Source organism: Hypanus sabinus, chromosome 2, assembly GCF_030144855.1.
Source record: "Hypanus sabinus isolate sHypSab1 chromosome 2, sHypSab1.hap1, whole genome shotgun sequence".
NCBI lineage: Eukaryota > Metazoa > Chordata > Chondrichthyes > Myliobatiformes > Dasyatidae > Hypanus > Hypanus sabinus.
Window position 1 is genome coordinate 143,428,794 of NC_082707.1, and position 23,427 is coordinate 143,452,220.

At 36.7% G+C, this 23,427-nt stretch overlaps 1 protein-coding gene across 3 annotated transcripts in view; it reads right to left on the reverse strand.

Annotated features, from left to right (window-relative positions):
- Positions 1-1,694: 1,694 nt before the first annotated feature.
- strn3 (striatin, calmodulin binding protein 3) overlaps positions 1,695-23,427 on the reverse strand; it is a 174,652-nt gene continuing 152,919 nt past the window's right edge. Inside the window, exons 11-18 of one of the 3 annotated variants that reach the window (XM_059956184.1) lie at positions 21,245-21,420; positions 16,183-16,230; positions 15,809-15,930; positions 10,498-10,665; positions 9,443-9,583; positions 4,109-4,216; positions 3,917-4,003; positions 1,695-3,564 (exon numbers count right to left, since the gene is read on the reverse strand). In XM_059956184.1, coding sequence (XP_059812167.1) covers positions 3,395-3,564; positions 3,917-4,003; positions 4,109-4,216; positions 9,443-9,583; positions 10,498-10,665; positions 15,809-15,930; positions 16,183-16,230; positions 21,245-21,420 — 1,020 coding nt within the window. In that variant the 3' untranslated portion in view covers positions 1,695-3,394. The remainder of the gene's footprint in view (positions 3,565-3,916; positions 4,004-4,108; positions 4,217-9,442; positions 9,584-10,497; positions 10,666-15,808; positions 15,931-16,182; positions 16,231-21,244; positions 21,421-23,427) is intronic. The other 2 variants (XM_059956193.1, XM_059956202.1) reach the window with 2 other exon arrangements.

Sequence of the window (23,427 nt, forward strand, 5' to 3'; positions counted from 1 at the left end):
ACTGATAACACAAATCCCAGAATATCTACACTCCACTGTCAAAAGATTCTTTCTAAAGCATGGTCTCAAAGCTATGGAGAAGACTTATTTGTGGACTAACCAAATTTGTTCAGCTGTACCTGAACCTCTATTCCATTGATGGTGGGAAGAAGTGAGGTGATGAATTTAGTCAAGAATCGGAAAAGTATGTAATGCTAAAGAAACTTGGATCAAACAAAGTCATTGATGACTAAAGAGGCCAGAAAAAATTCAAAGGGAATTAGGCGAGTCAGGAGGTGCCATAAGTCCTTGGGCAAGAAGGATTAAAGAGAATCCAAAGACATTCTATATGTGCAGTACTGTTCAAAATACTTAGGTACTTACGTGTATCTAGGGTGCCTAAGACCTTTGCACAGTACTGCATGTATCGAATATCTTGCATTTGTAAAACATGGAGCAGACAGTAAGTTTGTAAATCTGGCGGGAGCAAAGGATGTTGGGAGTGGTGAGGGTGCAGCACCACGGGAGGGGTCTAAGACAGGTGGCAAGACCCTTAACAGTGTTGATGAGCAGAGGATCTTGGGGTCCAAGTCCATAGTTCCCTGTAAGTGACTACACAGGTTTCACTGGAATGGAGGAGGCTGCGGGGAGATCTGATAAGAGATTTATAAGATTATGAGAGGCAGCGATAGAGTAGACAGATGGTGTCTTTTCCGGGGTTGAAATGTCTAACACTAGAGAGCATGCAGTTAAGGTGAGAGGGGTTCATTTCAAAGGAGCCATGAGGGGTTAGTATTTTTTTTAAACAGAGAGTGGTGGGTGCCTGAATTGGTGGTAAAGGCAAATACATAAAGGACTTTTAAGAGTCATTTAGATAGGCACATGAATGTGAGGAAAATGGAAGGATATGGACATTGTGTAGGCAAAAGAGATTAATTTAGTTGGCCATTTGATTACCAATTTATTTGGTCTGACACAACATTGTGGGCGGAACAACCTGTTCCTGTGCCATACGTTCTGTGTTCATTGTATTCTGAGCCTTCCTAGTTATATTACTACAGCTCCATTAAATGGGGAACTTCTTCATCCTTTATTGATAATGAGAGGTAGCTTCATTTCCCACAATGATCAATCCGTCTCTCTTCTACAATCTGCAAATTTTAATCTTGGGATCCATTCCAAAGTAATGCAACCAAAAAGGGAATCAATAATCTAGTCCTCCAATCAGCAAACCTCTATTCCATGCAATGATTTATGTAATTGTAGAATTTTCTCTTTCTTTCTGAAAACCTAATGTTAAAATATTTCAAGCTGTTTCTGGATTTCTATTTTAGGAAGGGCATGTTGGAACCTTTAAATTTCTACCTATTTTTTAAAAAATTATAATTTAATATAATTTATTTATTGTTCATACAAAATACATTTCATATTATGCACTTCAAATTCATTTTACATTCACCTGTAAAATACACTAACAGGTCTATGCTGTCCTTAAGTTATTCATAGGGCTCTTCACAATGGAACAAAATCCTTACATCTGATTGTGCACCCACATCTATGTACTGAAAAAATAATAATTACATGAAATGAAAAAAAAATTCCAATGGTTTTTGAAAATTGGAGATTTGAGTTCTAGTTAACATATTCAGATTCCGAGAAATTGTTGGAGGGTTTCAAACAATACAGTACTTGGCAAAAGAACATAAATGAAAATGCACTTGCACCCAGAAGATATATATTTTGTTTATTTCCAAATCCCTTTTCTAAATAGATAAATGATAAAAGAAGGGACTTAAATTTCCACATAATCTTATTTTACATCATTAGGACAATTAAGGATACTCTGAATTCCACAAAATACTAAGGTGGCATTTTTGAAGCTATACAACTCAAGTAATGTAATAACCAACACTAATTTACAGGTACACCATTTAATATTTATTATATGCATTTTATATACATTACTTTTAAAGAACTGTATTTTAGCTATGTGATACAATCTTACAAATTTACTTAATCATGTATTGTAAACAAAAACCTTACAAAACTCATCAGAACTTGCAAACTCATCAGAAATCTTTGTGGAAGACTAGAAAAAATACTTTATTGTATTAATCATGCATTACACAAACAAAATCTTTAGTTACACCATTAACTGAAGCACTTTGAAAATCTGGGATAAGTAGATCAAATACAGCAGCTTTCTGAATCTTGATTTGGCCATTTCAGTTTTCTATACTTAATCCAAAATAAAACATTTTCACTCCGGATTTCACACAAATTCTTAAGATTTATGGAATTAGGGTAAGCCCCTAAAGCAAGTATCTTATCAGGAAATCCTGGGCTGTGATATAACAGTGTTCCACTTTAAACCTATATTTAGAGTTTACTAGTCTTCTGCAAGAGTCCCATGTTAGACAAAGATATACAAGGCCCGTTAACACTCAATACATGAAGGATATAAAGACCAACAGAAAAGTGAAATAAATAACAGTAGGCCAATAGCATTAAGATGGTTAACCCTTGATAAATAAACTTGTAAATACAATAAGATGTACAAAATATCACATAGTGATAGGATGCTGCAATTTTATTTAAAAGAGTTAATTGTGGGTGTTAAACCCTCTGTGTTTAATTCCAACACATTTTACAGTTTTTAATGATTATACTTAACAGTTTTTATAGTGATGTTAAAATAGCATCCATGTGGAAGGATTCACTGAGGATTTTGTTTCATTTAAGCCGGGCAAGGGAAGGATACAGTTAATAGTGGATCAGTGAAGAGTTGACTGGGTTTTAAGCCAATGAAACATAGTATTAACCCTGTTTGGAGCATTATTCTGACAGGAAAATTATACAAAAGACATATAAAAACTAGACATCCTGTCAAAAATACTGTAAAACTAAGGTTAAAATATATTTAATTTCTATTTTCTTTATAATGCTGAAAGTTGATTTAAAAGTATGTTTGGTGGTGGAAAATTGACAAAGGAATTGAAGGATGACATTCTATGGTTCAACTTTAATCTTGCTGCTCACCACCGTACTGTCGTCCTAGCCACCAGGCAGGACAAGAGCCCAAAGAATTTACTGCTGTAAGAATAAATTCCACAAGACTTTGAACACCTACATAACAGTAAATTTAGCTCAGTTTATATCCAGTCAAGGCTACAAATACTGGCTTGTTTCTTTTTTAATTACAGTAATTAAAATGAGTCAACCCGATATTATTCAAGGATCTGGTGATACCTGATCAGTAAACACCTCCCCTAAATAGATACCAGGAAACCACTGCCCAGGAAGAACAGACCAGTACTTAGTGTTGTATGATAACTGGGTAACTAATGGCAGTGCAGCAATTCCTGTTTGCTTTCAGCTCACCTGCTATTTTGGGACAAATGTGTTCTAGCAATTGTTACACAAACACCTTGGCAAGGGCATCAGCTCCTGCACTAGCAATATAGGCCTTTGATGGATGGAAGGCTACATCGTAAATAGATTCATCACATTTCTTTCGATGGGCAGTAATTTCTTGAACACATGTCTTGCTATCCAAGTTCCACAGGCGAATAGAACAATCATGACCTGGTACAAATTAAATACAGAAAATCTGCATTACAGTAGAAGTATTCAATGACAATCACTGATAATATCAACAACTCTTTTTGCAGGCTTATTACAAAATTGTATTTGGATTGAATTATAGCAAGAAATCAAAGCAAAGAATCTTTCATAAACATATAGCCAGTAGTGAATATAGCTTACAAATCAAGACTTTAAAATTACATAACTTCTGCAAACTATGCATCACATTATCAATTTTGTATAATTTGTGCTTAATTTAATTCTTGATTTGGAAAGTTTAACTACAGTCATTGAACTTAAAATATCCTGACATTCAGAAACAATTTTTCTATTATAAAATTGAGCCACATACTTCCTGACATCAAGTAGATTCCATTAGGATCCACTGCTAGACTAGTAACAGCATCCAAGTGAGCAACCATAGCATGGATCAGTTTACCTACATAAAAAAGCAAAGATGAGTCAAAGTAAAATAAAATACATTAGAGATAAGCCAGATGTATGTGTAATTTTGTCAAAATTCTCAATACTTGCTATTACTCACCTGTTTTATTATCAAAAAACTTAATATGCCTATCTTCATGAGCTGTGATAGTAACGGGCAATGTGGGATGACTGACAACTTTATTTATTTGATTGGCTAGAGGAGACACTGTGAATAGAAAGCAAGGCAAAGATTGATAAAAGAAATTATTTAAATCTAAACAAATTATAATTATACCAAACTATATAGTTCTTACTGTGCCATATCCAGAAATCCAAGGGACTAAAGATTTTATAAAATGGAAATGCTACAATTTAATCAAAAAGTTGCAATTTTGAAAGTGAACCTCAGCCTCCTTGAGTAAAGTTCCAAATTTCTCTTCCTATGCCCCTCAAACTAGATACCCCCATCAAAATCCTCCAACCTCAAGATGCTCCTCAAATCTGCTCTCTTACGAGAAAATTTTGAGTCCTGTGATCTAACATACCAATATTACTCAGTGCCAAATTTTGTTACTGTTCTTGCAAAGGACCTTGAAAGTTGTTTTCCTGCTGTGTTTCAATTGATTACTACATTTCCCAGTCTCTGGGAAACTGTACTGACTTATACTGTATATTGTACACATTACATTTCATTTTATTTTGACTGAAATCATCTATAACTCAACAGTTTTGTAGTTCAGTATGTGCAGTATAATAGATACACTCATGTATGAAAAACATTTTAGCACTACAGATTCAACTGTGTGGTCAATTCTTAAATACTCCCTGAAGTGGTCTCAAATTCAGTAAAGTTCTACAAACATCTGGGAACTTATGTCTGAACTTGGAGAGCTGTTGCACAGACAAGTCAAACAACAGCTTACATAATAATATTAACAAAACCATACCATAAAGACTCCTCCATCACAATCCCTGGGTACATCCTGATGCAGCAGATGGAACCACCAGGCGTGGTGGAACAGTTAGGGAGCACTCCTTGCTGTCTTCACAATCACATCAAGACCCCATTCAGTCCCATGAAGACATCTCCTAATTACCAGCTACTACCCTCCCTCAGCTGATGAATTACTGCTCCTCCATGGTGAATAACACTCGGAAGAAGCAATGAAGGGAGCAAAGGTAGAAAATATCTTCTAGGGGAGAGATGCTCACATCCATTGGCTTTGTAGCACTACCACAGAGCAAGCTGGTCATTTCCCAATTGACATGGTAGTCAGAGAAAGCCTAAACCAACACGGGGAACAAAGTTGCTTGACGTGTCCTCACCAAAATACCTGTGATAAGATGCGTCTGCCCATGGGAACACTGGTGAAATTATTTATGGAGACAAAAAACATTTTTACACCTAGAACACTCATCACTGTACTGTGTGACACTAAATACAGTAAGTTCAAGAAATATCTCTCTGGTCTAAACAATTTACTGTGCACCACCAACATCAAACTTGGTTCACATTGGGGAATAAGTTGGTAAGACATGAGCACAGTCAAGTAAATCCAGAAATAATGAGCTCAAAGTGAATTTGTAATACAGGACTATTAAACAGCAATTCCACAGTGCAAAAACAGTGAATGGCAAACTGACCTCATAACCAATAGATCAGAGTGTGATATCTACCACATTTTCCCATGAAAGGTAGCAGAAATTTAAAGTAATAGCCAGAGAAGGCTTTCAAAACATTTGTCCTTAATCTCATCCTCAAAAACGGTACAGCCTTGCACAGGACTGCTAAAGAAAAGGCCAAAACATTCATTTCTGCCAGAAGTACCAAATACATGATGTATTTCAACTTCCTCTTCAGTCCCCATGACAGCATTCAATCTCCAACCAATTCAACTGATATGATATCAAGAAACAGCTGAGAGCAAAAGCCATTGAATCAGAAATCCATGAATGGAACTGAAGACCACTCTAGAGCTAGCTGTGCTTGTAGCCTAGCTATTCTGGTAAAAGTTACAATACTATTATCTACTTAACAGTTTGAAAAATTGTTCACGTGCTCCTGTTCCCAAAAATAACACATTCAATCTAGCTAAGCCATAGTTAATTTTTCTACTCTCAATCAGCAAAGTGACAGAAGCTGATAAAGACAGGGATAATCAAGGTGCACTTCCTCACCAATAAATTATTCACAAATACTCAGATTGGGTTCTGTTAGGGCTACTCAACTGAAGATCTGGAAACATGAACAAATAAGCTGAATTCCAGTGGTAAGATGAGAGTGACAGGCCTTGACAACACAACATTTGATAGAACGTGGCATCAACGAGCCTTGTAAAATTGAAGTTAATAAGCATCAAAATGATAACACTCTGGTAGCTGAGAGTCAAACCTTACACTAAGGGTCTGAATATCGGAGGTTAAACATTTCATCTCCAATTTATCACAGTTCAATTGTCTTCAGATGCTTCAGAATTAACTTCCCTTCCATCTTAATGTCATTAGGAAGAATGTTTGCTGATGATTGCACAGTGTTAAATTCCATTCACAACTCCTCAGCAAATGAGGCAGCTATGCTTACATTGACAAGACCTAGACAACAAGACTACATGGGCTGCTAAGTATCATGCAATAATTTTGCTACAGTGCCATTGACCAGAATCACAACAGGGCCAGCCAAATAAACACCATGGCTACAAACAACACCCAGAACGAAACAACCTTGGAGACAGTCACCTGATCTATCACCCTAAATACTTATCAAACATCCACTGGCACACAGTGTTTCAGTGTGCACCAGCAAAATGGTCAACATTTATTCACCTTGGCCTCTCTGACAGGACCTCTCAAACCTGCATCCTCAAACATGGTCCTCTCAGACCTGTATCCTCTTTCACCATGAAGTTCATAGTACCATCATGACCTTCAGATTTCCCTCCAAATTGCATATCATCCTGAAGTAGAAATTTATCACTGGTCCTTCATTATTGTTAGGTCCAAATCCTACAACTCTCTAAGCAACAGCACTGTGGGAGTACCTTCACCAACAGTTCAAGATGACACTTCACCACTATCTTAAGGAGAAATGGGAATGGGCAAAGTGTTGCTCAGATCACAGAAAAGAGTTTTAAAAAAAAATGCTTACAGATGTATATAAAACTAAACATTTAATAATCAATTTGAAGGAAGTTTGCAGAACTATAATAAATAGACCTTGTATTAGATCTTTATTACATAAGCATCCTTCTTCGAGATTATCTGTGCAAAATGTTAGTATTAATGCAAACTGCTGTACTGACCCTCAGTGCTACTGCTTTCATTAGTTATAAGCACACACAAAATTGCTACTTTCTATAATTAAAACTATATGAAGGATATGGATAGTGAAGGACGTGCACTAACACTATGAAGCAACAATCCAACTATTTGAGTCAGACCACCCGGAAAGTGGCATTTTTATAGAGGAACAAAATGAAAACCAGCAAGCTTCCAAGGTACTATTCATTTCTTACTGAAGATGTGCTGACCTAGAAGCAAGCCATCTGCCCATGTATTTTTAAGGAGTAGTATACAATGCAAAATTTAAATTTATCTGTAATGGGTAGAGTAACAAGAGAAATAATTAACCTATCATTTGAAATGTTAGTTTGCTTTAACTTGAATTACAAAAGCATAATTTAAGTTGCATTTGCAGTAAGAGTAAAAAAAATTATTTCAATATTACTAAACAAAATGATAGCTTATCATTGATATAATCATGCTCAATATAAATTTGTACTAGAAGGGATCTATTTCTTATGAAAGATTTAATTGAACATTAAGTTGTTGCATCAAAGAACCCTCCCTTCTGGATACATCTATACGCACAGCAGACGATACCTTATGACAGATGGAAGATTGAACTTAGTACCAAGAATAGTATTTGCTTTAGTTTATTATTAACAAAAAGATCATCTAAATGGCTGTAGAAAGCATTTTGCTGAATGCAGAAGCCTTCATTCAGGCATCTTGCACAGTTCAAATTCAGGAAAGCATAAGGAAACCAAAGAAAGCAAAAACCGTCAGTACTCTTAAGTAATTTGGATGCACTGATGAATGCAGATTATGAAACTGGATCTGCATTATGCTAAAGAACAATAACCCATGACCAGTTTAAAAAGTCAGAAGAATAACCAGTAGTTTTATTGTTCATATTTTCTTTCATAATCTAGAATCACAATATACAAGAATCTGCTCTGCCAAAATAATGAAAATAAAGAGTATAAATCCAGCCCTGTGCTGGAGTACATCATATTCTGTCATATAAAGTATGCCCACCTGTGGAATAATCCCCTATTCATAAAAAGACACTAGTATCACTGAATAGCATTGTGTATGCTATTGTGTCCTAGCAAAACTGCTGATTCAGATGAAGAAAGGTTATTTAGTGATATTTCAATTCAACACTGTTTCCCATTTGCTCTAAAATATCAAAAATACAATAAAAAATTCTCGTGACATTGTATGGCCAAAATTATGTCACTCATCATGTATTCATTTCATTTAACTGCAGTCTTTGTACCATCTGACTGGATAACTTCCTGCTTTATTTCCTTCATTTAACTTCATTCTTTTATCCTGATCTTGAATAATACAGGAATCCTAAAACAAAGCTTAGAATTGGAAACAGGTATACCATCACTGACATAAGTTGTGAAATCTGTTGTTTAGCTGCAGCAAATGATAAAAAATACCATAAAAGTTACAAAAATAAATAACTAGTGTAAAATTGAATAATGAGGTAGTGTTCGTGTACAGCTCAGAAATCTGATGGAGGAGGGGAAGAAGCTGATCTGAAAAAGTGAGTGTGGGTCTTCAGGTGCCTATACCTCCTTCCTGACAGAATCAAAAGAGCATGTGCTTGATGGTTAGAGTCTTTAATGATGGATGCCACCTTCTAGAGGATGCAAGATGGTGGTCGATTTACTTCTTATATCAGTTCCATTATGCCGTTCCCTAATAGTCAAGTCTGTTGTGGACCAAATATTTGCCATTCTTTATCTTGAAAATACTCCATGATTCAGAATTTCAGAGCACCATGGGGAAGATTTCCAAAAATTCATGAACCTCTGAAAGCAAATTCCTCTTCATCTGTTTTATATGGATTACCTCTTATTCTGAAATTAAGGCACTAGTTTTAAATTCCTCCCACAAGGAAACATACTTTCACATCTAGTTTGTCAAGTAACAGGAACATAGCTTCACTTATATGTTCACTGTCTAAAGAATGCTTTAAGGGTCAGGAAGAGGGAGTGGAATGTGAAAAGGGGTATAAAATTAACCAATTTAATGATTTTCCTCAAGGAATCACTGACAGTAAGCTGAAGAATAATAATTTCAAGAAAAAAAATGCATGATACTTGTTTATAGCATAGCAAAGAGGTTTTCTGAAACTTATCTTCATGCTACTTACCAGCATCCACCTGTGATGCCAGCATCACCAAGGACTGAGAAGTTTCCATATCATAAATGACTGTGTTGCCACTAGTAAAAGAACCCACTATGTGTGCTGGATCAGCACCTACAAAGTCAACAGAAGTCGGTATTCCGTTCTCTGAAAAGAAGTTTAAAACAAATTGATTATACTCTTACCTAGGTAAAGAAACATTAAATAGAGGATTGAATGGCAGAATGGGTTAGAAGTAATTTTTCATTTCTGTGACTAAAATCCAATGATACTTGTTTACTTGTTGCAGAGGTTTTATGCAAAATTAATGTTGCTGTCTGAATCCAATTTCTGCCCAATTTGACCTTGAATAGAGAACTTGTGAACTGGATATTGGAAGGAAAGGAAAAATGCTGCATTGATGACATTTGAGACCGTTAGGTCACATTAATTATATGGAATAGAATAAATCTTACTTGCTTCCAACCATATTTTAACTTTTTTTAAGAAGTGTTTTCATTCATGATCAACAAAAGAAAAATGTAAATCTAATTATACATTATATACATTTTTTACAAATGTATAAATGTTACATATGGAATTTATTGTCAAGAATTCATTCCACAACCTTCCCCTCCTAAAGGCTGTGTTGAGCGTGGGAATGCTCATCTACGAGAGGATGATCCACAACTTTAATATAGACCAAGTATTCATATGGTGGGCTTTTCGCATTCCAAGTTCAGGACACCACAACAGCCCCAACCACCGGAGATTGTGACTGCAATCTCTATTACCTAAACCCCAAGTCATCTTGTGTGTTATAATTTAAGCACATTACTTCACAATTTATTTGCTGTATGCCAACTAACAGGCAACTGTACCAGATTCCTTTTTGAAGAACATTCCTTGAATCTTTGCATTGAGGTAATAGACCCTGCAGTCAAATCACTTTTTTTTCCTTTTAGCAGGCTATTTGCCACATACAATTCACCTACATTACACAAAATTTTAATTCTACGACTGCACAACTGTTAAAAAGAGTACACTTCAAACCTAGTAAGTGGAAAACAAAGTTCACTTACCCCTTTCTACATTATAAGTACTGAGGCAAGGAGACTTCTCAGCTGGATTCCATAACCGAATAGTGCCATCTGCTGAACAAGATAGCAACCGGTTCTTTATACTACTAAATGTAAGACCCCATACGGCATCAGTGTGGACAGCGAGTGTACTTAAAATGACACTTGGATCTGCAGACCAGAATGAAACAAAATAGTTAGCTTGGAACTAGCTCTTTCACAATTTTGCTGGATCTTTATTAACAGCACAGATACCCTACCACCCCTTTAGCAGTATTAGAAAAAAAATGAAAACAAAATTCAAATCATTCAACAAGCACTGAGGCATTTAACACAAATTATCTCTCCTAATGTAAACCAAAATGTATCACATTTCCGTGGGGCAAAATTCATCCCAAGGGGTCGATTGTTGATGATGCAGCACAGAATTAAAAAGAGCTCAGGTGCTTTATGGCTATTTAGTCAGTGGGTAGCAATCACCGCAAGATGTCATTCATTGGTAATGCTGCACGAGGTTTAAAAAGAACTCAGGTGCTTTTCAGCTTCTTTTCCTGGCAGGTGGCAATCAACACAGGGCCAATAAAAAAAAGTAGTGTAAGCAGAGCGGCCTTAGTTGGAGGACCAGCTTTGACTCAACATGCTTAAGTGAGAACAGGCACAGGAAGAGGTTCTAAGTAAGTAAGAGTTTGTTTTCTGTTAGTACATAGCTAATGCACTGAGAATGGATCTGGAAGTAGTGGTATGATCCTTTAGTGATATGTGGGAAATGTGGGAGACCTCCTGTCTCCCTGACAATTTCATCTCCATGAAGCGCTTTGAGCTGTACCTCCTTAGAGATCATGTTAAGAAACTGGAGCTTCAGATGGATGACCTTTGGCTCATATAGGAGAATGAAGAGATTACAGATAGGAGCTACATGGAGATGGTCAACCCTAAGGTGCAGGAGGCAAGTCCCTGGGTGACCGTCAGGAGAGGGAAAAAGAATAGGCAGCCACTGCAAAATACCCCTGTGGTCACTCACCTCAAAAATATTCCACTTTGGATACTGTTGGAAGCGGCAAGGGGTGGGAGGAATGACCCAAAACCAGTGACCAGGTCTCTGGCATTGAGTCTGGCTCTGTGGATCAGAAGGGAAGGGGAGAAAAGGAAGAGGAATGCAGTAATCACAAGGGATTCCATAATTAGAGGACCGAAAGCAGCAGGTTTAGTGGATGTGAAAGAGACACCAGGTTGGTATGCTGTCTTCCAGATGCCAGGGTCAGTGATGTCTCAAAATTGAGTTCACAAAATTCTAAAGGAGGAAGGGTGAACAGCCAGAAGTCATGGTACATTTTGGTACCTATGACATAAGTAGGAAAAGGGAGGCGGTCCTGAAGAGAGAATAGAGAATGTTAGGCAGAAACTGAAAAGGACCTCCAGCTTAGTAATCTCTAAATTGCCACCTGTGCCATGTGCCAGTTAGAGTAAGAATAGGATGATTTGGCAAATGAATGTGCGGCTGAAGAATAAGTGCAGGGGATGGGGTTTCAGATTTTTGATCATTGGTATTTCTTCCGGGGAAGATATGATCTACATAAAAAAGGATGGGTACACCTGAACCCAAGGGTGACCAACGTCCCTCCAGGCAGGTTTGCTAGAGCTGTTTGGGAGGGTTTAAACTAATTTGGCAGAGGGGGGGGTGGGAAACGTCATGATAGGGCTGAGGATGGGCAGTTGTATACAAGTTTCACTATACAGTGTGTAGTGAGACTGTGAGGAAGGACAGGCAGATAATAGGGCTAGATTGCAGTTAGTGGAATGAGTTACAGTGTAATGACGAGCCAAAATCAAAAATCGCAATGAATACAGGACTGAAAGTTGTTATAGTTGAATGCACAAAATATATATGGAACTGGGTAGATGATCTTGTAGCACAGTTAAAGATCTGCAGATATGAACTTGTGGGCATCTCCAAGTCATGGAGGATACACATTGTATTGAAAGGTGGACAGAGGGGTAGTGTGGCTCCATTGGTGAAAAAAAAAATAGACCAAACCCTTAGAAAGATTGAATGACCCTGATGGGAATTAAATACAGGCCTTTGAAGAGAAACCAGAATGTGGGCTACAATGGGAGATAGAAAAGACAATAAGGACAGGTGTGTAGTGCAGCTGCTGATTTTGGCTCCCATGAAAGGGTATTTGTAGAATGCCTTAGAGATGAGTTTTTAGAGCAACTTCTGGTTGAGCCCACGAGGGGAACAGCAATCTGGATTGGGTGTGATGTATTAGAATTGATTAGGAAACTTAAGGTAAAGGAACCTTATGATCAAATTCACCCTGCAGTTTGAGATGGAGATCACATGGATCAAAATAAGTGGAGTAAAAGCGATTACAGAAGCATGAGAAAAGAGTTAACCAAGTTGATTGGAAGGGTCACTAGCAAGGATGATGGCAAAACAGCAAAGGCTGGAATTTCTGGGAGCAATCCAGAAGGCACAGGATAGATATGTCCCAAGGCAATAGTTGAAAGGGAGAATGAGATAACCACGGCTGACAAGGGAAGTCAAAAACAACATTAAAAAAGGGCATATAATAGATAAAACAGTGGGGTGTTACAGGTTTGGGAAATTTTTTTAAAAAACCAACAGAAGGCAGTTAAAAAAGCCATAAAGAGATAAAAGATGAAATATGAAGGTAAGCTAGCCAATAATATAAAAGTGGATACAAATGTTTTGTTAGATATACAGGAGTAAAATGGAGATGAGAGTAGATATCGGACTGCTACAAAATGATGCTGTAGAGGTAGTAATGGGAACAAAGAAATGACGGAAGAACTTGTATTTTGTGCCAGACTTCACTGTGGGAGACACTAACAGAATGCCAGACATTTGAGTGTCAGGGGGTAGATAATAAGTGCCGTTGCTGTTACTAAAAGTTGCTTGGAAAGTTGAAAAGTCTTACAGTAGATTAAGTCACTTGGACCAAACAAACTACACCCAGTGTTCTGAAAGAGACAGCTGAAGAGATTGTGGAGGCATTAGTAATGATCTTTCAAGATTCACTAGATTCTGGCACGGTTCTGAAAGACTGGAAAAATGCAAATGCCACTCCACTCTAAGAAAGGAGGGAAGCAGAAGAAAGGAAATTAAAAGCCAGTTAGACCGACTTCACTGACTGGAAAGATGTTCAAATCTATTATTATAGATGAGGTTTTGGGGTACTTGGAGGCACATGATAAAATAGGTCAAAGTCAGCACGGTTTTCTAAACGGGAAACCTTGCCCAACAAATCTGTTGCAATTCTTTGAGGAATTAACAGGCAGGACAGACAAATGAGAGTCAGTGGATGCTGTTTACTTGGGTTTTCAGAAGGTCTTTGACAATGTGCTACTCAAGGCTTTTTAACAAAATAAAAGCCTGTAATATTATGGGAAAAGTACTAGAATGGTTAGAAGATTGACTAGCTGGCAAGAGGCAATGGGGACCTTTACTGGTTGGCTGCAGGTGTCTTGTGGTATGTCGCAGGTGTTGGGTGTTGCAACTGCTTCTTTTCACATTGTATGTCAATGATTTGGATGAAGGAATTGATGCCCTTGTGGACAATACGAAGATAGGTGGACAAGCAGATCATGTTGAGGAAGGAAGTAGTCTGCAGAAGTACACAGACAGATTGAGGGAATGGGAAAAGAAGTGGCAGATAGCGTATAATGTAAGGAAGCATATGGTCATGCACTTTGGAAGAACTAACAAAGGTGTAGACCATTTTGTAAATGGGGAAAAAGTTCAAAAATCAGAGGTGCAGAGGATCCTGTCCTTGTACACAATTCCCTAAAGTTGTTGATAAGGAAGGCAAATGTAATTAAGCATTCATTTTGAGAGGATAGAATACAAAAGCAAGGATGTAGTACTGAGGCTTTATAAGGAATTAATCAGACCACACTTGGGAGTATTATGAGCAGTTTTGGGCCCCTTATCTAAGAAAGGATGTGCTGCTATTGGAGAGAGTTCAGAAGAGTTTCATGAGAATGACCTCAAGTATGAAAGTGTTAACATATGAACAGTGTTTAATGGCTCTGGGTTGTACTCGTTGGAGTTCAGAATGAGGAAGGATCTCGTTGAAACCTATGGAATACTGAAAGGCCAAAACAAAGTGGACATGGAGAGGATATTTTCCATAGTAAGAGAGTCTAAGACCAGAGGGCACAACTTCAGAACTGACAGATGTGCATTTAGAATAGAGATGAGGAAAAAATTCTTATTCGGAAGGTAGTGAATCTGTGGAATTCTTTGCCATAGACAGCTGTACAGGGCAAGTTATTGGTTATATTTAAGGCAGAGGTCAATAAGTTTTTGATTAACTAGGGCATCAAAAGCTGTGGAGAGAAGGCAGGAGAAATACTGAGAGGGTTAATAAATCAGCCATAATTGAATGGCAGAGCAGACTCAATGGGCTAAATGGCCTAATTCTGTTCCTTGGTCTTTTGCTCTTATTTTGTATTCATATCTCTTTATTGTAGTAATGAATGGCAAATTATTTTGATTCATTTGAGTGATCTGACATCCACTCAAGTCAATTAAGAGTGTGATAATGTGCTGTGATGTGATAAGTGTAAATCTGAACTGAATCAGCTCTGAAACTGTATAGCACTCTCACTGGTCTGGCAACAATCAAGTTACTTACTCTCAATTGCAGAACAAGTATAGATAATCTGGCCATAATCAGCAAGCTGTTGTTCAGCAAACTGGTAACTGCTAAATTTGAGTCCTGACGAAGGGCCAGAAACGTTGACTATTTATTCCGCTCCATAGACGCTGCCTGACTTGCTGAGTTCCTCCTACATTTTGTGTATGTAACTTCTAAGTTTTGCTTATATTATTTTTAATTATTGTATGCTAATATTTTATATAAAAATACATTTCCCCAGTTACCAACAGCACTATGATATCAGAGCTCAGAAGGGTAGTACTTAAGCAGTGTCTCAAAAACATGCAAAAAGAAAAAGTAATTTATTAGAAGATAATTTCAATTCAAGGCCACACATTCTGAACAGATGCCTTAAGGTTGTCTGACCTTCAATTTCACTTCACTGGAAAACATTTAACCATTACATCCAAAAGAATCTTAATGACTAAATTGCATATTGATGAAAATACATGTTCTAATGCATTTATACATTACTAAAGCAATTATGTAATAGTCAAAAGGAAAAAAACATTAAACTTACTTATACAGGTAAGAAGTACTGTCATTAAATATAAATGTTAACAAAGTCACTCAATTTAAGTGAAATAAAAGATACAATTTTGAAAACACATTTCTGAATCAGTACATACCGTATGTATCATATGGATCAACATTGGGACTTGGCATATTCCAGCATCGTATCGTTGCATCGATTCCACCACTGAAACACTGTTCACCATTAGAACTGACAGCCAAAGAAAGCACGGGTCCACTGGACACAACAGAAAATATTCGTATAAAATTATCCCTGCATCACTGCAACAACTGATCGAACAATTAAATCATACCATACTTCAATCAAGCACAAAAGCATTTCATTGGCACTTTGCTTACAAAGATTTCATTTTATCCAAAATTAACATTCATTTTTATGAAAGTGTCTATAAGTGTACTCTATTATACATTGCCGAATATCCTCATCAATATCATGAAGCATACAAGTGATTTATCTGACATTACTTACATATGGGCTCTAAATGTATATATTGGCTCCACATCTAATGAGGTACTCCTAGAAGAAAAGAAATAGTACAGTTCAATATGACTGTCACATAACTACCGCTAAAGATAGCAGAAATTATTTTTCAAACCATTAATTGACCCATATAGATCAGCAGAACAATGGAGAGTTACCACTTAAAGACTTAACAAAATCTCAGCTAATCCTTAACATTACAATTAAAGTGTATGCAACACAAAATAAATACAGTATTTCAAAACTTCAATACTTCTTAACTTTTGAAGTTCAAAACAGGTTAAAACAATTCATAATTTAAAATAATGCCTATGAGTGCTAAGTGCAAAATTTCTAAAGTTACCAATAAAGCAGCACATCACACACAAAACAAGTCATGTAACAATAAATAACTAAGTAAATGATCCTCAGAATAATACAGTCTATGTAATATGATTCTCAAGTTTATTCCACTTTCCTCAGGAAACTGAGCGTGAGAGCAATTGATATAAAACACATTGGTCATTTATAAACCCATATACCTGCAAGAATTCTATTTTCTGATTCTCTCTATTAAAAGCAGCTAATTTTTCTTAAATCTCTTCCTACCTTCAGCTCTGACCATAGAGAAACTTCACATTGCCAGTGATTTTGATATCCTTTTATGCACTACTTGATCCACTTTGAATTCACTACCTTCTTGTCATGTCCAAACTACTATATATCTATCTTAACAATCAACATTGATATCTTCTGTGACCACATTTTTAAAAGGGATATACTGTACAAAGACACCTGACCATGTGCCCTTATTTAATGTTGAGAAACAGAGAAAGCAACATGGAATCTTCTAATTTGGAACACTGCTGGCAGCCACATCTAATCGTATATTAAAAAAAAAGTGCTAACATATTCCTTCAAATAACTACATTGTCTTAATTAATTTTGCCACATGGTTGCATTAAAGTTGTTGTTGAAGAGGTTTGTGAGGTGTCACATGAAATCCATTCTCCAAAGTGCAAATGCTACTACAAATTATGTAAAGTCATAGCCTTCAATTGCTGGGTAATTACTGAGTAAATCCAAATCAAGCTCATTTCTTCTGGGAAGTGACCACCATAAGCCATGTTACAATTTGGGTTCCTCGACTTTCAGTCATTGATCTGGAGTTGGTTACCACAAATGTATGCAAATTATCCATCTGGAAGCTCTTAGACAAATGCTGCCTGAATCATTCAAAGACCCTGACATGGATTTCAAAATTCTTTATAACTACAATCCTCCCAAATAGGTCACACAGTATATGGCCTCCCCTTTTCATAGTTGTAATCACTAATGCAGTCATTAATTTACTTTGCTTGCCATTCACTTACTCTTACAATTTCACTTTCTATTTTGCTTTTCAGAAAAACACTTCCACTAATTTCCATGCCAAAGAAAGGGAAAACCTTCTCACATTCCACCCTATCTTTATATACTTTGTGAACCTGTAACACATGGACAGGAAATCGGTCCTACAACAGATGCTTGATTGTAAACTGTTGAATAAAAATTGTTGAACCTAATTATTCAAATAACATCAATGGGGTTTCAGTTCTATGTATGTATTCACCAACAATCTGTCTAATTAAAGGGTGGGAAGAAAGTAGCATCAAAATAAATTATTGTTGCTACTATATAAAAGCAGCCTGCACTCTTTAAAAGGTGTCTTTTAACTACAGCGTACTATAATGAAGGTTAATTGCAAGCCTACAAGGATATCTCGTTTTACTAATGTTACTCTGAAGGTACTGGTGAAGATGGTGATAGAGATAGAGAGCAAGAGATTTTCTCCCCGACAGCAATGGCAATACATCAAAATGAACTGTCCAACAACATTAAACTCAGGCAACAGAATATGTTAGTGCAAACAATATAATCCTGAACACACAGCAGTACTACTAAAGTTCATTTAATTAAGTCCAGAATAGTTAAGCTATGACACCTAACATATCTGTCATCGTCTTTTGTTTTCACCGTCACCATACATTGGTCCAGAATTCTCAACTCTTACCTGGACACCAATGCTCCCTCATCAACCCAGTGCACTTCCCACTGTACTTCCAGTACTCTAAGTACCAATAGATTACAGAGATGGAGCCCTTATTCCCTAGAGTTTTAAAAAAATGAGGTGGCCTCAATGAAATGCACAGGTTTCTTAAGAGGCTTAAGACAATGCTTCACAAGGCAGGGGTGATTAGACTTAGGGGTCACAGTCTGAAAAATTGGAGACTGAACATTCAAATGTAAAGGAGAAATATCTTCACCCAGAGGTGAGCAAATCTTTGGATTTCTCTACCCAGGAGGATCACAGAATTTCATTCACTGAGTATGTACCAAACAAACTGATAGATTTTTAAATAAAATGAATCAAGGAAATGGGGATGTCTGTAGGAAAATTGTACTGAGGTAAGATTAGCCTTGATCTTACTGAATAGCTGAGCAGGCATGAAGAGCTTGAGAGCCTATTTCTTTGTTGTGACAATGTCCTTATAATAGTTCAACCATCTGTGTTTGTACATACACCATCAACATCATTCTATCTTGACAAGTGTGACCTCAAAATTCACATTGTTCAAATACTGTCAAAATTTCTCCTTTCCAACAGATCAGCTTGCATACAACGAGAAGCTGGCAACTGAGAGAGGAGATCATGCATCAGCCATTTCCTCCATCAGGAAGAACCATTAACTGATATCATGGAAGGAAGATGCATTTAGAAACTTGCATCTGTTGATAATGAAGGACAAGTGTTACTGCAGTATTTCATTTAATATTCCCATCCAGATAAATCTTACTGTTATAGTTTGCTTTGGAAGCAATTTAGAGGTCCCTGGCCAGCCATGTCACAAGCAAATACTATCCCTTCTATTTTAGCTCCCAAAGCTTCACATACTTCAACGATAGAACAGAGTTACAAATGGGGGGGAAGATGCATTACATAATTTAATGACATTCATTCCTAAACTCAGATACTGGTATTGTACATTTATTAAAAGGTAGGTTAGTGAACCACGCCTGCAGGTTGAAAGCTCCTTACTGATGCCACCGCTGTCTAAATGAAATGTTCGATAGACAGTTAAGGTAGAAATTGTATACACTTAAAAATAAAGACCTCACTGGATAGTATATAAGATAAATCAAGATTATAGAGGAAATAAAGTTTTACAGAATGTATTTTATAAATGGACACCAATCATGTAACCAATAAAGTGAATTTGAAGTATAATGTTAAATATTTAGTTATAACTATTGATCTTCATATGCTTCTAATGAAGTAAAACATTGCTTCAGATTAATTTGGTGAAGATCAGATTTGAGCTAGATAGAGGAGAGATACTGAGTGCAGATAAAATGATTCAGGAGAATTTCTCATCAATAAACTGAAATCTGGTAATATTAGCAATTTGCTACACTGGGGGGCATGGTCTTTCTTTACATACATTGTACATTGATACCTTCATTTTCTTGTAGCACATCTCCACAGCAACAGATTTGGAATCTTGACAGTTACTTGGGGTTGCACTGAAGGATTTCTTCCATACTGCCCAGACAAGGGATCCGTTATTTCAAGATGACATTGGACTGCTCAGTTAGGGCTCTTTATTATATTCGATGCCCAACATCTTTCCCAGGGTTCTAAATCAGAATCACAGGCCAACTTATAAATGGTGGCCCTCATTTGTTGGCAACACCTTCCATGAGAAAAGGTAGTAAATTGCTGACATATTCAATCAATTCCTTAATGATCTATTGGATCAACATGTAACAAGTGAAATATTGTTGTTAAAATCATCAGAAGAGATGCAGAGGTGCTAGAGGGACAAAATGACCCTAAATCACAGGCAAGGCATGCTTTGGATCTAAGTTCACTCCATCAGGGAACTTTAATAAATGATTGTCTTCTACCTTAAGTACAGTGCTTTGCTTCAGAATACTAATACGACACACTGTTGAAGCCATTATAAGTGCTTGCTACCTTCTTTTCTGTTGCTTCACATTATGCGTAGGGTTCAATGGCAAACCCTACAGCACTCCTAGTATGTTAAGCAAATCATTTGAATCATCTCTTGCCCATACACTTCACTCTATTAATGGAAATCTAAAATTAAAAAATTACTGGAAATAAATAGATCAGTCAGAATATATGGAGGAATTCAAAGCTAACATTTCAGGTCAATAATGTTTAAACAAGTCATTGACCCCAAAAGATATTTTGTTCTCTCCCCAAATGTTTCCTGATTAGCTGACATTATCCAGTGTTTTCTGTTATAGATGGAAGAAGGAATTGTTTTAAAAAGCATTAGCAAAAGCTGACCCCTTCATGATTTGATAAGGTTTAGGTGTATCCGGGAACAAATTTCACTAAGGTAGAGAATCCATTTAGTAGCTTGTTGACTGGATTGGGGAGCGTGCTTTCTGAGAATATGTTGAGTGAATTTGGCCTTTTCTCCTTGGAGCGACAGAGAATGAGAAGTGACCTGACAGGCATGTATAAGATGATGAGAGACATTGATTATGTGGATAGTTTTTCCCAAGGCTGAAATGGCTATAACAAGAGGGCACAGTTTTAAGGTGCTTGGCAGTAAGTACAGAGGGGATGTCAGGGGTAAGTTTTTTTTTTACGCAGCGAGTGGTGAATGTGCAGAATGGGCTGCTGGCGACTGTGGTGGATGCAGATACAATAGAGTCTTTTTAAGAGGTTCCTGGATAGGTACATGGAGCTTAAAAAATAGAGGGCTATGGGTAACCCGAGGTAACTTCTAAAATAAGTACAAGTTCAGTACAGCACTGTGAGCTGAAAGGCCTGTATTGTATTTCTATGTATTAACATGTGCAGTTGTTTCAAGTGACTGTAGTTCTGACCACTAAGCGGCCAAACCAAGAGAGAGATGCCATTAAAAAGACTGCTTCTCCAACACAAAATTATGCTTGACTGTGTCTATTTGGACCCAGAAAATATGCATATACTTAGCATATACCATCTCCATCTAACATAAATATGGAATGATTTTTAAACTAAAAAACCTACTTTTTGGCAGGGACAGTTTTCTGTAGATTCCAGAGCTTAAGGGTGTGGTCTTCAGAGGCTGTAACCAGCACAGGCTCTACAGGATGGAAAGCTAATGCACGTACTCCATCAAAGTGACTCCGTAGTGTGTATTTGGGATTCCATGTCTTCCTAAATGCATCCTTATTAGCCGGCAACTAAAAATGAACATAAGGTAAAAGATATAGTATGTTACTGAATACGTATCCAGAATAAAGACGTTAACATGAAAGAAGGAAGTAATCTTAACAAGTTATCACCAAAGCCACATGAAGAACATCTACCAAATGTTCTGAAAGCAAAATCTGAAGTATGTAGTATCTCAAAAAATAAACAGAAAAACAGACTAAATCCAAAAAACTGTCAAGTGGGCCTGATTTTAATAATAATTAAATTTCTCTGCATTCTATAGCTCTCAGTAGAAATTAGAACATAAACGTGCTTTAGGCATTGACAGAAAGTTAACATGACACATATATGGAAGAAAAATGTTAAAACTTCAAGTACATCAGATTAAAGGGATGCTGAACAAATAAGAATATAAATGCATTCAGAGAATCCATAAGCCACAAAAAAACATTTTTTACAATGTCTCTTTCTTTAAGGTCCAAATACAAAATCTCAGCAAAGCTTAATGCTGGACCACAAATAACGTGCATTAAAGAAAGAAAAGCTTAGATATATCATCCCTGCAAACAATAACAAACAACATCAAAATAACTAATAGCATTTCTGTTGGCTTGATAACATAATAAAAATCATATAACTGAAAAACAGCTCTGAATACTGACTGCTGGCCAAGACTATATGTGCAAATAACTGTAATTAGTTACTTGTAACATTGGATTTTTATAAGCATTTATTTTTTTCCTGTGAAAACTTAAAATCCAATATTATCACAATAGTCAGATAAGTGTGCCACATTTGTTAATAAAATAGTAAAAGGTGAACTAATGGGGTTGAACTACAAAGGTGGTCAAGTTTTTAAAAATGTTAGGCAACACCAGTAGTGAAAGGAAAATGTGCCTTTTTTCCCATTTGGGATCTTCCATCAAAACGATGGTATATAACGAGGAACCAAGCTTGGGAAATCAGAGCAGAGACAAGTTTAACTGCTGGATTTAAAAATGTAAGTGATAATGGCAACAGAGGCAAGCAAAAGTAAAATTGTAAATCTCAGTTTAAAGGCTGCACTAATGCCTTACCAAAAGAAATTAAGGGGAAAGAAACCTGGAAACTCCTGCCGATCAATATAGGGAATATGATAAAAATGAAAATAGTTACCAGACGGCAATCTATGCAGGGTAAGATGTAATAGAAAATCCCTGAACTAAGCTGATCTCAATTTCCAGAAGTGCAAAGATTTGAAACGCAATAATAAAAGTTTCCTTGGACAGCAGGTACTGGGAGTGTTGTATATCTGTGAATGTTCAACTCCATAACTCTATTCAAAGCACAATCTATAATGCAGCAGTGTAAACTCTCTCTCTCTCTCTTTAAAAGAGGCTAAAATGCATCATGGATTTTTATATCTGTGTTGTAATTTGCATTTCCTTGTAGTCAGACATCCATTAACTGGTGACCAGTAATCAGACCACAAACTCTGCTATATAACACGAATCCAAACATTCCAAATGGTAGACACCAAACAGATTTAAGAAGAGCTGGAGTTTAGGTACAAAGTGAGAAGAAGGTAGTTACCCACATTCACTGGGGAATTTCACATAACAATTGAAAGTTGAAAGGATGTCAAGACAACACCCATTTATTCAACACCAGGAATGAGACTCTCAGTTCTTTCTGAATATCAATTAATCTTATTCATAAGGATGCAAAACCAAGGCAAAGATTGGCTTGACACTAAGTGTAATTACATTTCCACCCATTCGATGACCTTCATGTCTCCTGCTTATGAGTGGACTCCACCATGATTGAGAATGGCTAAATTCACAGAGCCACTCCGTCCTATTAGCTATCAACGATTGTCCTTCAGGGTTTGATCAACATGACATTAATGAGCTCGAGTACAGATGAGGTCAATGGGGATTTGGATGAAAAATCTCCACTGGATGGACAACGGAGCACAACTATAATAACTAAAGATCAATCTCGGTAAGCCCAAAAACTACAATTTGCATTGTCAATAGCCTGTTGTCCACTGAGAG